Genomic DNA, 16158 nt, shown 5'->3' on the forward strand with positions numbered 1-16158 from the left:
GTAAGCTGTGGGGAAATAATTGCACTCACCTATTATCACTTGCAGACAAACAAGTGGGGCAAAGAAATGACCAGCAAAGTGTTATATTAGTATTTTTTTTATGAATTACATTTTTTTTTAAGGAGCTAACTAGCCAGGTGCTTTTCATCCAGGTGATGGCCACGCCTGCAGGTGAGGTGACCCTCTGTAGCGTCTCAAAGATGCGCTTCTCACCCACGTTTCTCAGGGATAACAGCAGCAATGATAGGTACCGTTGCTATGAATACAAACAAACCTCGCTCTCCCTCTCTCTCTCTCTCTCTCTCTCTCTCTCTCTCTCTCTCTCTCTCTCTCTCTCTCTCTCTCTCTCTCGCACCAGCCTCCCCCCACGTGCTCCCTCCCTCGCACAAAATGTTTTTCCGAGCTTGTTGCTGCGCAACGAAGGCGTGTCCAGCAGTTCCGAGTGCTTTAAGGATACCTCTCGCGGTTTTCTCAGTTCAGGCTGCCGGTACTCGCATGGCAACAGGCGAGAGGGGTTCCCCCGTACGTCGCCGCTCTGTCTTGCCGAAATAAAATTTAAAAAAAATATTCAAACCTTCTGGCTACTTCCACCCGGCGCGCCCATCAAGCGGCAGCATGTACCGGGATGTAGTATAACGCGCGACGCGGAGCAGAAACTTTCAACCGGGGACATTGGACCCAGCGCAGTAACGCACCCGAAGAGCGGCCGAAAGGAACTCCACATCCAGATTCTCATTGATGAGGTGTGGACCTTTTGGCCAACTTTCCCATAACAACATTTTGACTGCTGCACACATCTGCTCTGTGGACTATAACAGACTGCAGTCGCTGTCTCCGGGATCACCGCACACAGGGATTTACCACCTTTTTTTCTGTTTTAATTTCAGGCAACCTCCAAATGACGTCGAGATGGCTTTAGGTGGCACGCTTCTGCCGTCCATATCCACGTTCGCCAGCGGCCCCTCTGTCAAGAGTAAATCCATTGGAAATGCCAATTTAGTGAGTAGCCCGTGATCTCTTATTCATCTTTTTGCATATGCCAAATAGCCTTATGGGCATCAGTGAATCTGTTGCGGGGGAAGATATGTAATCTGTGCAGTTTATTTACGGTGTAGTTGTTTTGTGTCGCTCCCGTGTTATTATGGGCACAGTCGAGGCTTGACACTGTGCTCTGCTGGGGCGTGCACCAGTTTACCTTGGCTTCTCCAGCCGGATTTCAGCGAGAATGGAGAGCGCGAAAGCGCACATGGGACACCCCTCATCAGAAAACACCCCGATGCCCACTATGATTATTAGTAATTTTTTATTCAGAAGGGGTTGTTCAAAAGTGTTTCTTACCCATCCCACCACTAGTGGTTTCTAGTGCAATTTTTTTTTGCCAGTGAGAATAATCTGAATTCTAGGAAGTGCTCTGTGTCAAGGACACTTGCCGCACCAGACTGAGCTCTGTAGCGGAGCTGTCAAAATAGTCACTCTCCATTACAGAGGCAACTTCTTTCCTCCTTGAAGCATTGACTTATATTTGTATCCGATGTCATTATGTATTCAAAGCAAGCACTCATGTTTAGTTTAAGGGCAGTGTGACAAGTGTGATTTTTCTAAAACAGTAATGTGACACAAACAAGCAGCCTACATGAGGACAGTCATTAATGCCTCTGTAACTTTCCTTTAGAGATGGAAGGAGGAGTTGTCCCTTCTTAAGAAATCCAGTGTGCCAACCGGAAGTAGGGGCTCTGACCCAGACCAGCCCTCTGCCACCAGCACAACAAGCCCCAGCATGTCCAAGAAAGAGACGGAGACAGAGCTGGACCTGGACTTGGACTACGACTTCATTCTTTCTAACTCAATTCTGCAGCAGCAGCAGCAACAGCAGCAGCAACAGGAGGAGGAGGCCATGGCGTGCAGCTCTGCCCAGACCTTGTCTCCTTCCCCCAGCTCCTTCTCCTCATCTTACCCTCTCCCCTCCCCTCAGGGAACTGCCAGTGAGCTCCTCTATACCATTCCAGATATCAGCGACGTCTCGCCCTCTGGAGGCTTTGTGGCAGAGCTCATGAGACCGGAGTTGGACCCGGCATACCTCCACCCCACCAGCCTCCACGGCAAGTTTGTGGTAAAGACAACGATGGACATGGCCGAGTACAGGGAAGGCGTGAACGTAAGCAAGATCTGCGTTACTGCCGTGTCGGAGCCGACTCCGTCACGTTCCTCGCCGGCCTTTACATGCCCCAGGATAAAGCAGGAGAACCTCAGTACCTGCACCATCTCGCAGCCCATGGACCTACACCTGGCTGGGGTAAACTCCCAGGGCAGAGGGAGCCAGCAGCAGCGCCCATGCCAGCTAGAGCTACATGGCTTCCCTGGCGGAGGGAGGTCCTTGACAGGCGGCAGATTATCCTCATCCTCTTCCCTCTCCCCAGACCATCCTCTGAGCCGGGAGCACCAGGTTCTGGGACACTCCCACTCTCAGATCCCTCTACATCCCCAGGGTTACCACCATGGCTCCCCACAGGGCTACAGCTCCTACCCTCAGCCATCCTCCCTGCAGTACCAAGGTTAGAGCACATCTCTTTATCTCACAATTCAGCCCTACTTTCTATTATTTCTTGAAGTTAAATGTGGAAAAAAAAAAGCTTAACACAGAACGGAGTAGATAACCGGAATAGCAAGTCTGTAGAGTATATTTAAATGCATCTCCTACAACCTTAAGGGATTTAATTATACTCCAAAACCAGCAGATCAAAAGGAGTGAAACCTACATCCAAAGGTCTTGGGCAAAAAACCTTCTTTTCATCATAAAGTTCTTTAAACCAACCGAAAAAAAGATACATGACATTACCAGATGTTTAACTAAAGTTATTTAATTGTTTTTATCCATTAGTAGTTATTATCCATTATTGTGGCCCTTTGCTTTAAAAATATTACAGTGTAAAAAGTGATTTGAACATTTGGCTGTTTTTATGAAGAAGCCTGATGGTTTCTTTTGCATCTTAGTTGATGACAGAAAACATGATTCAATTCTGCAACTCCTGCTGTGTGTCGATGCATCGGAAGTGACTAAGTGCTCTTTACAATATGATCTGCTATGCAAACCAAGTTATGCTGTGACCTTAATGCACTGTGTTATGTCCGATACGTTTATACACTGAAAATGTTCTCGATACATGTGGCAACACGAAGATGACCGTAACCCTTTGACCCCCCCACAGATCCCCTCATGAGTGGGGACTGCTTGCCGGAGGAACCGAAGCCTAAACGTGGTCGGCGCTCCTGGCCGAGGAAGAGAGTCGCCACACACACATGTGACTATGTTGGCTGTGGGAAAACGTACACAAAGAGCTCCCACCTCAAAGCACATCACCGCACGCACACAGGTATGTTACTGTGTTTTTAGATGTTCTTTACAGTGTTTTGGTCTGCCATTTATATGGTGGCACATGCAGGTATCTTTCGATACGCTCATGAAGAAGCATATTTAGTGTTCTTAATACAGTTTTTATTGTTAAGCGCTAATTACAGGTCCTATTCAAAACAAGCAAGTCACAGTGAATTATTATTGAGTCCTGATGGGGGTTAGATGGGTGGGGGATGGTGAAGGGGACTTGCTAGACAGGTGCGGTGACACAGGTTTATACTGATCCCTGTTCAAATAAAAACCCCAGGCACAGTCGCTTGGTGTTCATGCACTAGCTGTTGGACAGGACGGACCTCTTTTTCACAAGGTGGGGAAGGTTGGGCCAGTTTAACCTCGGGGCCGGCGCTAACTGCTCCATGTGTGTATTGTGTTTCCATCGAAGGGGAGAAGCCATACCACTGCGACTGGGAGGGCTGCGGTTGGAAGTTTGCCCGCTCGGACGAGCTCACGCGCCACTACAGGAAGCACACAGGCCACCGGCCGTTTCAGTGTCAGAAATGTGACCGGGCCTTCTCAAGGTCAGACCACCTTGCTCTCCACATGAAGAGACACTTATGAGACTTTGTGATGGATGAAGGCTCCAGAAACAGAAAGTAAACATATGTTGGCAAGAACCCTGAACAAACTTGTGACCTACACTTTTTAAAACCATAATTTGCCTTCAAGCCGTCGTCGAGCAACAAGACGAGCTGTGGTGTTCACGGCAAAATACAGCGTTACTCCCTCAAGAGCCTCGAATTTCTCTCAAGACTGATCCCGTCTTCGCACATTTGAGCAGGCGACTTGAAAAAGACCTCTCAGTCAGGGTGGTAAACTTTTTATGAAAGGGACCAAACTGGAATTTGTCTTATTTAACTGACAAAACTTGGAGGACCAGGTGCCAACAACTTTTAACTGGAAACGTGTTTCTGTCAGGGAAACCAGGAGCAACAGACAAACATCTCCAGAGGCCTTAGACCAGCAACATGCCAATATAGGCTCTGTTATCAACTACACACTGTTTAAAATACTGTATTAATAAATACATCTATATTTATACACACATTTCACCTGCAATGCCATTAATTTCAGGTACAATGTTAATTTATACAGACTGGTGCTCAGTGACTCTGAAGAAGGTTTTTTTATCAAAGAAAAGGTACCAAAGATTAAGGACAATACACAAAAGGGTGAAGACTATGAAAAAGTGCCATATGGTTGTTTGTGCGTTTCTTGGAAACCCCTCTTCCACAATCTGACTTAAATCAGGTGAACACTTCACTTTATACACGGTGATGGCAATCTTCAATGCACTGCAGTCGCAAAGTGCAATAATTTATATGAGACATTCATATTTTTGTATTGAATGAGTAACTCTGAACAAAGATTTTTTTGTTTATAGCCAAAATATGTAATATAATCTTGAATTTTGTACATTTGTAAATAAAAATGCTTTGTTATTGTTTTGTATTTTACACTATAATAAAATAAAATGTATTTGAAATAAGAAAACTATGATGGCCTTTATCTACATTAACAAGAAAACATCACAGATTTCCCCGCTAGTGTAATAGAGAAGCACATTTAAATGGCAGCAATATCTCACAGTCCGCTCACACACAATATCTCCCCTGATAATAACCATATCGCCGCAGGCTAACTAACACAATGTTGCCGTTAAAAACGTTTTTTTTTCTTTTATTTTAAAAAGCACTCCTACAATGTCCTGTTTCCATGGGGGTTCTCTTTCCACCTGTCAGTAAGAAGAATGGGAAGGACAACCGAGTTACTGGCTGACATTCAAAGCTGACACCAAATCTGACTGCCACTCTGTGCAGAGGCTGATAAAGATGCTGCAGTGAGACAGTGTCTGCTACATGTATCCAGCTGCATGCATTTTTTTCACCAAAAAAAGAGTTACTTTACAATATTCTGACATTACAAACATGAAATGGTGAGGGACTTACACAACACTGAAAGGAGCCCCGTATAAAGGTGATGTTAGCGTATGTTTGACTGTTGAAAGAAAAGGGGTTTTCTTCCACAAAATTCTTTACAATAAATAAAGTGATGATGTTACAAAACATAGGGCATGATTGACGTTTATATATTATATTTCATATTATACGGTGAATCATTTTATAGAAATTAGATGGCACTTAGAACTGATGAGTAATGTCGGTGCTTGATCTACAAATAAGTTATTTATTCTTTTAAAAAAAAAGAAAGTACATCCATATATTTCTGCTGTACAGTATGGAAACACAACACCCCACAAAACATGTCTTTAAATTCATAATTAGTACAAACAAGTGACTAAAACAAAATATGTATTTCAACTGTTACCTTGTAAAAGAGCTAACGATTGCATTACTTGAACTGCCTGTTAATATAAACAAAGTGTATATGTTGCTACATTTACGTCATGTCTCTGATAGTCACTCATTTTGTGGTAGACAGGTCACACACATCTCCAGCCTGGCAAAGAGAGCTCAGTGTAGACCGTGTTTCACTTTTGGAAATATGTTGTGGTCTTATGTTGCCCCCTATAGGTCAATTCAGTTTTAAGCACACTCGGGGTTCTTGTCATTCAGCTTTTATTCCTAAATCGAGCATTATGGGGCGCTTTTCAAAATAATTCACTAACAAGCCTGAGGTACGATGACACTGATGAGCCTCTGTAGCCTTTAGTAGTAACTTGGCACTTTGTAAAGTAAATTACATGTGTGTGTATTACACTATGTTCCTGGTTAGTTTAGTGTTCATTGCAACATACACTGCCTGGCCAAAAAAAAAGTCGCCACCTGGATCATCATGCCTAGTGCCTACTGTACAAGCCTGTGGGGGCAGTGCTATGATCTGGGGTTGCTGCAGTTGGTCAGGCCTAGGTTCAGCAACAGTATGTGCTCAAAGAATGAGGTCAGCTGACTACCTGAATATACTGAATGACCAGGTTATTCCATCAATGGATTTTTTCTTCCTTGTTAACCTTATTTATTGCACTGCAATTTGGGGTTGTGGTATATCAGGCAACAGATATCTTTTTTTGGGGTCTGATCGACTTGATATTTTCTGAAAAAAGGCAAACTTAGGTAAATAAATTAGAACCAGGATCAAATCATAATTTAAATAAATAACATAATTTACAACACAAAACTGTTTTATTACCTTTTGAAGTCACACCATGTAAACATGGCAGTATAGGTAGTTTTCAGTTATTTTTGAAAACGTATGTAAAAAATATCAAGTAATTGCAACTAAACCCCACCATGTGTATGTAAACATGTACATGTTAAAATGCCTTCATATAGTATGCATTGCAGTTGAGACTTCCTTACCCAGCACCATGCAGGATGTTGAACAGAAAAAGAACCAGTACCATACACGTTGTGCACAACTTTATTTCTTTCAAATCTCCATTACTTGTCAACTTAAAAAAACAGAACAAGAGTGCATGAATACTGTTGGATCTATCCTGAACAAACCTCACTTATAATGCGACATACTGCAAACCATACTGACTAACTAAAGTATTCAAGTAAATCAATAGCACACAGGTGATTTCTGATGCAAAGTTATAGTACTTTAATTGTTCCTCCATTTCGAACTGATCACAAACAGCTGATAATGATCCAGTGTTATTAAGAAAGGTCAATGTGGAAGTGGTGAATAAATCTGTTTTTTGTGAATGTAAAAGGCTTGTTGTACACATATTTAGCAATCAAAAAGTAGAGGAAGAAAAAAAAAGTCAAAATGAAAATTCAATCATCGTCAAAGTTCTGTTGTAAAAGGAAGTTGGCGGCCAAGTTCTCGTTCTTCTCACATGCGAAGTAGGCTTGTATAACGAGTCCCTCTGGAAATCCTAAAGCTTTTAGCTGCAAAAAGAGAAAACGGTTGCAAATTAGCCAAACAATACTTTAATAGGAAAATCATATTTCCTGCTTTATGTTCAACAGTCTCAACACTGCGAAAGATAAAAATCAAAGTGACGATTTTGGCGACTTCGTCAGAGTTGTGTATCATATTCCAGCACATCTGGTAAAGAAGTAGTGAACGTCCCGCTGAGAGGGAAACGTTTGGTGACAGTGTGGTGCACCCCCTCACCCTCTCAATGGCCTCTTTCTCCTGTGGCGTGACCTGGATGTAGCTCATGTGACTCCCGCCGGGTGCGTCTCCGGCTCCCCCTGCTCCCCCACCTCCACCTCCACCGCCTGCCGGCACTGCCTCTGGATTGGGTTCATTCAGCATCTGGATGAACTGCTCCTGGTGGCTGCTAATCTCCTACAGTGGTAAATGAACATTTTAGTCAAACCTACATACAACTACTGGTGGAGTACCCCTTTAAGTGAACTGACACTCCAATGCCTAAACCCTGAACTCATTCAATCAGAACTGTGTCGAGGCCCGCCCCCCCACCTGCAGCAGCTCCGGGTTCTCCCTGCCGATCTCCTGCAGCAGGGCAGGAAGCAGGGCGGCATTCTGCTGGATCAGCTGTCTCATCACGTGGAACTGCGGCTGATTTCTTAGGAAACTGAGGGGGTTGCCTGAAAAGGATAAAACGATAGTGGGAAAGTTTAAGCACCAAAAAGAAGGATAATACCAGTATCAAATGTTTGGCTCATTGAGACTGCTGAAATATGCCGACTTCTATGGGTCACTTACCTCCCGCAGCACTCGGAGAAGAGCCAGTGTTGGCGGGAAGGCTGATGCCACCTATGGGTGCAGCTTGAACACTCACTGGAGGCACAACCGCCTCTGGTCCCGTTGCACGACCCGGATCTCTGCCTGGAATACCCTGAAAGAAAAGTAACAAAATACAAGAATTAATAAAAGAAAAACAAAAAAAAACATGTATATTGGTGCCGCAATTTGATTGTGAGACTCAGGATTACTTGTAGTTCATTTCAGTTTGGAGGTTACATCATGTCATGTACACATTTTTTGGATTAGGCAACTAAGTTTTTGAGAAGTGGTTATGGGTGGAAGGTTTGTATAACCATGTCATGCATGTCACTGGAGGGTAAACTAAAACCAAACATAATAACACATTGTAAAGGTATTGTAAATGATACATTTACAAGGTCCTGACCTAAACAGGGATACTAAGCTCTACGATTGCCCCCAAACCACACAGAGGTATAATCTATTACACTCCAACACATTTGGCCTCAGACTCAAGACGTTCTTACTGTGAGCAGGTATTCCACGGCTCTGTCGGGGTTGTTGAAGCTCGCTCTCAGAGCTGCTACCACCTGCTCCCTCTCGTAGCCCATGAGCATCATCTCGTTCACCATGGCGTCGTATGATGGGCCCGTCACTACAGGAACAGGAACAGGAACACACACAGACACAGACAGATCAGTAGTGGGACTAAAGAGCTTCATAGTCGGTCAACAACATCTTGTGGATATCCACAAGAAATAAGGTGGACGACAGTTCCTGTATCAGATTCATAATTAAATTGAATTAAAGTTGGATCCACAGATTCACAAAGGCAGCCTTACCTAGATTTGAAACCGCCTCATCAATCAGGTTTGTGTTCGTTGAAGCCTCAGAGCTTCTGCAAGAGAAAACAGACCTTGGGTGAGGCGTGATCTGCACGTCTCTTCTCAACAGAAGACTCGGTGAAACCAGACAGATAGTTAAAGACAAACATCTACCCATCTTTACCCGACAGGGGTGGAAGCCGGCTCCGCAGTGGAAGACTGCTTCTCCTCTGGTTTGTCGTCTGTAGAGGCTCGCTCGGACGCGTTTTCAGAGCTGGACGATGAGGCCGGAGGCGCTGCAGCGCTGGGAGCTGAAGTGGCAGGTGAAGGCTGCGGGGCGGCCGAGGCTGCTTTAGCCTGCGAGGGAATTTAATAAAACACAAAAACGTGTTAATTCTCCGATATCGCTTGAAAGCGACGACGGGTCATTGGACATGAGCGGCTGGCGGTGGAGAGAGAAGGTCACAAAACCGACTCATATCGATAACATTCATGGGCATGCTGTACTACATTTATTGAAACAATTTGTGATTCACAAACCTTTGTCACCATGACCACCACAAAGTTCTTCTCATTGATTTTGTATTCTTTGAGAGCCGTGTCATCGCTGAGGACTTTACCTGTTGACGAAACAGAAAAATGAGTCACAGTTCCACCGACTTTTACCTGCCGTGAACTCTCGAAACACGCAGCCACGGAACAATAGATAGTATCACATTTCATCGCTGAAGAGAAGGTTGTTGAGCGCTTTATCGCCCGCTTTTATCACCACGTCTGGTTCTCTTTGTTATATTGGTCTTTTTTTGAGTGCGTTATTGTGTGAGAAGCCACTTTAAGTAGATCACACAAAGCCCCACTGTATAAAATGCTACGATATGCTAATGCATACACAGAGCCTATAATATGTATTCAGCGTCCCTTGTCATTTGTCAGGTATGAGTGCTTTACAACACAAAGGACAGCGGCATAATTTAGTCTGACAAAAATCCTAATTACTACCCGGTTTTCCCCAAGATTTACCTCTTGTTTTGAAAGTCAGACGACTGCAATGAAAGTAAGCTTGTCATGAAACACTTGCCAAACCAAGCTGCAGCCTCTGTATTTATCTGGCTAACTGTCTGTCTGTCGTGTTTTCTTGCTGTAGGTTTTGCGTTTTAGAAACACTGCAGACCTCCAGCTCTGCATTGCTCTATCTGTACAATATTACTGAGGGCCTAAAATAACGTGGACAAAATGAATCAAATTAGACCTCTCAATGCAAAAGTAGAACAAGTCCAATGTGTGTACATGTGCATAACAATGCAGCAGCTACGATACAAACAGATGCTTACTTGTAATTACGCATGTTCTCAAAATGTGACATAATATGGCTGAGAGGGAAGCAAAAGAGTTCTGCTATTAAAAGGCTAAATCCTTGTAAACAAATACACATTTTACATCATTTCGTAGAACAAACAGCGTTTGAACTTTTCATGCTGGGTTACGAAGAGAATCTTTCAAATATGGTTTAAGAGTCACTCTCACATCTCCATGTATAGTGTACACATTTTTATATTATATCACATATTATATTAATAGTAAACTATTGAAGGAAAACTGTAACGCACTTAATGTAGGCCCACTAGCTTCAAGAACACTTTGAATTAAATCTACTGGCGTGATGCTTTCATGGTAAATTTAGGCTTCCACTGACAGTGAAAACATCGGATAAACCAGGTGCTTCCTGATCTGAATGAGAAAACAGAAACATACCAGCATATATCAGTTTCAGTCCAGCAACTGAAAAATTGTCCTTTCCTTTCTCCTGTTCAATCTTCTCCTTTAATGTCTTCACCTGTGGAACAAAATGACACTTTTGTGATCCACGTGTAATACTTTTAATACAAAATGAATCAGGTTTCAACCGCACCATTTTCGCTCAGCCCAAACAATAGCACGAGTTAGAAAATAAAGTTCAAAGTGTGCTTCATAAACCTGGAGTTGAACAGACATACTGCTGGTGAACTAGCAGAGAAACCATGTGAAACACAGAATTATAACTACAGACTGAAAGCATAACGTTTTATTTCTAAAAAAACAAGTTAACGAAACTAGAAAACTAGCGTTAATTATGGTGCACCCCCCCGACCCCCTCCCTTAATCTGTCCATAAGTGGGCTCCGGCTAAATGCTGACAATACAAACTACTTTTCCTGACCAGTAACGTTAGTTGATAAATTACGATAATCTGTCTCAAGCCCAGTGTCAAACACAAGCCGTATTAACCGGAACACTTGGTCCTTCTAAAATGTACCCGTTGTGTTAACGCTGACCCATCTATCGATCGATTTGAAATGGTCGAAAACAAAAGTCCTCCGTTCCAGGACATACCCAACTCCCACTCCACCCCCTCTTCACAAATGCATGGTTTCAACTCTCACCGTCTCCTCTTCATCGATGTCGATTTTGAACGTCTGCTGTTGTAAGGTTTTCAGAGTTATCTGCATTTTGTCGTCAGAGTTTGTTGTTTTTTTATCCCCGGGAATAGTTTAAACGTTGTAGATCCAAAGCAAGAATCTGGTCTGTTTTTGTTGGCTCATTACAAACTGTCAGCCGCCATGACTTTTCGCTTTTCTTCTTCTATGTAAGATATTTAAGCCACAGCGCTCCTAGTGGACGGTTCTGAAACTGCAGCTGAAATCACCAATTTTACAGCTGTGCTTTATTTCGTGTTAGTAGTTTAGTTAGTAGTATTCTCATTATATCCTTTATTTAAATAAGTCGCTATACTTCAATTTAAAACAACTCCATTGCGAGAAAAAGTCCTGCATTCAACATTGTACTTGTGTCAAATTATTATCAGCAAAAGGTACTAAAAGTATCAAAAGTAAAAGTAGGCTTCTCTTAATGCACAATGGCCAGTCTAAGAGCGTTATACTATTATAATGTTATTTTTATTGGATTAGTAATAGTGATTTATTAACATACAAGCAACACTTAAATGTGGTAGTTTATGTAGCCGATTAGCAGCTTTATATACTGTTGGATAGTTAAATATTAATATAGGGCATAAGGATTTAAATATATACACTCTACAGTATAGTTTCTTCAGTGCACTTCTACTTAAAAAACAGAATAAAGATAAATAGCTCCAACACTACAAATACGTAGTAGCCTATGTAAGTATTATTATTATTTTTAATTATTATTATTATTATTATTATAAATAAACAATATTATGAGTTTACGTCTTATAAATAATTTTATTGTCAGTTATTTTCACGAAACAGTGCATGGCAAGGGAGGGTAAATTATAATAGCAGTAGAGAAGCATACTGTAATAGAGAACAATGTTATTTTACCCTACTGTAGGACTGTAGTATAAGAAGTAGACAGAGCAACAACTCCTCAAGCAAATGCATTGCTAACTGGCTAACTGTCAGAAGAATCCATGACAAATTTCACATTTTATGTCAACTTTAAATGAACGCGTGATGAACAAATCTTTTGCATTTTGCCTTTTGATACATATGTTTTTGGTGCTTTTTCATCATGCTCCTCTCAGAACTGACATTGGTGGAACAAACATGCTTCCCCTACTGAACTTGAGTTAGTATTTCAGGCTGTTATCACAACCCCAGGTCATTCAAGCATGGAGGCATTTCAATATCATCCATCCAGCACTCAGTATTCAGAGGCTTTATTGACTTCTGCCTCACATGCTGCACAGCAGAGAGGACTGTTAAGTGCCACAGATAATATGCTGGAGCTCAATGGGGTCTCTTCCCGTGGCCACTTTTCTCCTTATTCTCATATCACTCCACCTCACTTTCTATCACTGCATGTGTGAATCTGTTAATCTCTCACTCCTCTCCACTGTCCCTCCCTGTTTTTCTGGCTCTCTTACTCTTCTTTTATCCTGACTTTCTTTTCTATCACTCCACTCCCCCCCCCCCCCCCCCCCTTCTCTCTTGTCATCCAGTTATTACGACAGGAGCTGTGCCCTTGCCTGCCTTGGCTCAAGCCTACGCTCATCATGCATTCCTTACGTTGCTCCACTCAGCAGCAGCAGCAGCAGCAGCAGCAGCAGCAGCAGCAGCAGCAGCGTCCTCCTTTCCCCTCTCCCCACTGTGGCTGTGCCTCTTGCTCCTGTCTCCAGGGGTCGTCAGTCTGCCATCGGGCCCCCTCTGAAGTGGTGAGCCACAGAGATTACAGTCTAATCCCTGGTGACTTGGAGATATTTTTAAGAGATGATGTTAGACATGTGAAATAAAGACTCGGCCCCTTCTAAAACAGGCAGGAGAGGAAATTCAGAGGATGTGTGTGAAATCGAGACTTTCAAAAGAAAGACACTACAGATAGACTCTTCTAAGTGCCCTGAGAGATACAGGGAGATGTTGAGAAAATGAAAAGACCAATCGGTGAAATATAAAGCGGAAGCAGAGCCTGCTGATCTCAATGACTCATGGTATTTAGGGCACGAGAGCTGCAGCATTTTATGCATGTGCTTTACAGACACACAACACACACACACACACACACACACACACACACACAACTGGCATTTGCAGCGCGTGCGGTTTTGGTCAGCAGAGCTCTTGCTGGGTGTGGAGTAGAGAGAGAGAGAGAGAGAGAGAGAGAGAGAGAGAGAGAGAGAGAGAGAGAGAAGCAGAAGGGTGGAAGGGTGTAGCACAGAGTGAAGGCCACTGAGATGCCTTCACAGCCCGAAGCTATTTCCTGTGGACGAGCTGCTGGGAGTATTATTGGATGTTTCAAGGGCTCTGTTGACATGTTACAGAGGAAATCCTATATGTCACTGAAAATGTGAATTATGTTGCACAAAAGCTAGAACAGATAACCAAGACATTTGACATTTGCTTAACTTTGGTCAATAATGTAGTTGCTCACACATTTAGATTACTCCACCTCCAGAGTGTTTCCCCTGAGTATCACCAACAACACAAAGTGGTGGTGATGTCCATCCGACTTTCATTTACCGTATTAAAAATTATTGATATGAACAAACATATGAGACATAAGACAGAGGCATTATGAGACATAAGACAGAGGCATTATTACATAAAGCTAGAGTCTACAGCCATGTTAGCGGCTCTCTGAGGCTGTATACTTCAGCAGAGTGATTCTTTGAGCTGAATGCTGACGTCAGCGTGGTAATATGCTCAGTGTCAATGTTAACATGTTGTTTAAAGGTGTGTTAGCATGCTAACATTTGCCAATTAGCTGAAAACACAAAGTGCAGCTGAAGCTGTCATCAGGTATTTGTTTTATACACCAAAGTCTATATGACCTGATGATGGCCCTAGATTGAAAATCGGGGGATCACCAAAGTTATTACAATTCATCCTCACGGGAACATGATCCAATAGTTGTTAAGACATTTCGCTTAAAATCGCAAATGTGACCCTCATGGTGGCACTACAGGAAAGGTCATTCGATCACCAAAGTCATTAGTGTTCATCCTCTGGGCACCATGAATGTCTAACAAACTTCGTAGCAATCCAACCAATAGTTGTTCATATATTTCCATCTGTACCGAGGTCGTAGACCGACCCAGTGCCCTCCCCAGAGCCCTCCCCAGAGCCCACATGGCTGAAAATATCTTTTTGCATTGACCTGCTCATGACCGGAATTCCTCAAATCATCTTTATTTTTTGTCAGTTATGCCAACCCTTTCTTTTGTGGTTCTGCCACCTGGAGAAAGATATTTGCTTTGGCTAGGTTTATGTATTAATAGAATGAAGAAATAAAAATAGCTTCTCCGTACGAGAACCATATCCAACATACATCTCCAAGTAACGACATGAAGTATCTTCGGGTAATATTTGTCTCTATGGGTCCTTTGTCCTTTGCATGTCTCATGAACCGTTCATTCACACTTGGCAAGTGTATTGCTGGAGACTCAAGGACTTGTAGTGTGGGATTTTGTGCAAACAGCGCTTTGCAAATCTATGGGAATGGGTTTTGGATGGAAGACGACAAATCAGAAGAATATGATGTTAAAGGAACACGTTTTAATCCCGGGACTTTTTCATTAGACTGAAGCTGTTTTTTTGTATCATGGAGCTAAAGCAAGATTGGTTGAAATAGGATACTGTGCAAACCAGTGTATCATTTTTACTTACTACTTGTTCAAATGATCAAAATGATCATTTAGGAACAGGAGTTTACATCCCCCAATGTCAAGTTAATTCATGGAATTGTAATAGAATTACAGATAAATAATCGGTCTATACTGCTGAGATGATAGCAGTGATTGTTGGTCTTCAGTGGGTGGAATTTAGAGTTCAGAGGTTGGGAATAGTTGTAGAATTTTGTTGGGTACCCGCACGTGTGATTAAAAGGGTAAGCAATTTGCAGATATATAGCTAAAAAAACCCCGCTAAATATGAGGCATATAGTGAACATGCTTTTTGGTAAAGGTAAAGCTCTAATCAAACAAATAATATCTGAACTTTGGCCAAAAAAAGTTGGGATTAGGACAGTAAAGGCAGAACATACAATAAAATATTTAGAGCACGGAGTGTTTAAGGAAGAAGTAGGACGGAGGAGGTCCATCCAGATTAAGGTTTCATCACACAGGTTTAAAAAAGACATGAGAAGAGTGAAAGAGAATGTACTGAAATGTCTGTTCAAGGTGGCCTTCCAATTCTAACATCGCCTAATGCTGCATAGTGTGATGAATAATAATGCATCATATTTTAATTGTTCGATTTTGTGAGTAAAATCTGAATCTGCAACATAACCAGTAACATTTCTCTGTCAGGTAAATGTAGTACTACAATGTTTCCCTCTGAAGTAGAAGTACACAGTGCAGTTGAGTTGCACGTTTTTAAAGTGTCGAGTGTGAAGTTGTTTGTATGCAAGCAGCAACACAACAGACCAAGCATGGTCACGTCACTAGTTTGATCAAACTTGGTAATGTTAGTTTCTTCAGAAAAAAAAGGCATTAAGGATGATTTGATTATAAAAACGTCACTTCGCCCTTGACAGTGAAGCACTTCGCTTACTTAATTTTCAATTTGCTATTCAGGAAGCTTGCTTATCAGTGAGTTTTAACAATTTGACATCTGCGCTGATATGCATAATTCACGGATGTAGAGGGCAGCGGAAGTTATACATCATACACGAGGAAGTGTTATTATACGTGATATCAAGTGAATCAAGTTTGCAAAAAATGTAAAAGAGTTATTTTACAAAGTAAAAGTGCAGCTTTTGTTTAACCCATAACATCTGAGTGCTACTGTTAAGCAAGGAAAAGTCACACTTCAGAGCCCTGATTTCA

At 42.3% G+C, this 16158-nt stretch overlaps 2 protein-coding genes across 3 annotated transcripts; one reads left to right on the plus strand and one right to left on the minus strand.

Annotated features, from left to right (window-relative positions):
* The first annotated feature begins 462 nt into the window (after positions 1 to 462).
* Positions 463 to 4880, plus strand: klf4 (Kruppel like factor 4). The gene is made up of 5 exons (XM_068704729.1): positions 463 to 743; positions 888 to 999; positions 1673 to 2552; positions 3207 to 3371; positions 3795 to 4880. The coding sequence occupies exons 1-5, from the start codon at positions 739 to 741 to the stop codon at positions 3968 to 3970; spliced, it is 1338 nt and encodes a 445-aa protein (XP_068560830.1). The 5' UTR covers positions 463 to 738; the 3' UTR covers positions 3971 to 4880.
* Positions 4881 to 6774: 1894 nt separating this feature from the next.
* Positions 6775 to 11490, minus strand: rad23b (RAD23 homolog B, nucleotide excision repair protein). 2 transcript variants are annotated; one of them, XM_068704746.1, is made up of 10 exons: positions 11297 to 11490; positions 10630 to 10711; positions 9418 to 9497; positions 9062 to 9234; positions 8896 to 8948; positions 8581 to 8708; positions 8054 to 8186; positions 7808 to 7935; positions 7496 to 7672; positions 6775 to 7266 (listed from the first exon to the last, which is right to left on the minus strand). In XM_068704746.1, exons 1-10 carry the CDS (start codon positions 11360 to 11362, stop codon positions 7153 to 7155), a joined length of 1134 nt encoding a protein of 377 aa, XP_068560847.1. In that variant the 5' UTR covers positions 11363 to 11490; the 3' UTR covers positions 6775 to 7152. The 2 variants fall into 2 exon arrangements, with proteins under 2 accessions (XP_068560847.1, XP_068560845.1); XM_068704744.1 differs by having other exon boundaries at positions 8896 to 8951.
* Positions 11491 to 16158: the final 4668 nt, after the last annotated feature.

This window comes from Cebidichthys violaceus, unplaced genomic scaffold (assembly GCF_023349555.1).
Source record: "Cebidichthys violaceus isolate CVI_PGR_0920_01 unplaced genomic scaffold, fCebVio1.0.p SCAF_99, whole genome shotgun sequence".
Classification (NCBI taxonomy): Eukaryota; Metazoa; Chordata; class Actinopteri; order Perciformes; family Stichaeidae; genus Cebidichthys; species Cebidichthys violaceus.

Excerpts from the sequence above, each read along its gene's own strand:
- rad23b (XM_068704744.1), bottom strand. The coding sequence starts at position 11,362 with ATGCAGATAACTCTGAAAACCTTACAACAGCAGACGTTCAAAATCGAC. Across the intron at positions 8,709-8,895 it reads TGAGGCGGTTTCAAATCTAG|TGACGGGCCCATCATACGAC; the intron begins GTAAGGCTGCCT and ends CTGTTCCTGTAG. Across the intron at positions 8,187-8,580 it reads CCGTGGAATACCTGCTCACA|GGTATTCCAGGCAGAGATCC; the intron begins GTAAGAACGTCT and ends CTTTTCTTTCAG.
- klf4 (XM_068704729.1), top strand. Across the intron at positions 2,553-3,206 it reads ATCCTCCCTGCAGTACCAAG|ATCCCCTCATGAGTGGGGAC; the intron begins GTTAGAGCACAT and ends ACCCCCCCACAG. Across the intron at positions 3,372-3,794 it reads ACATCACCGCACGCACACAG|GGGAGAAGCCATACCACTGC; the intron begins GTATGTTACTGT and ends TTTCCATCGAAG.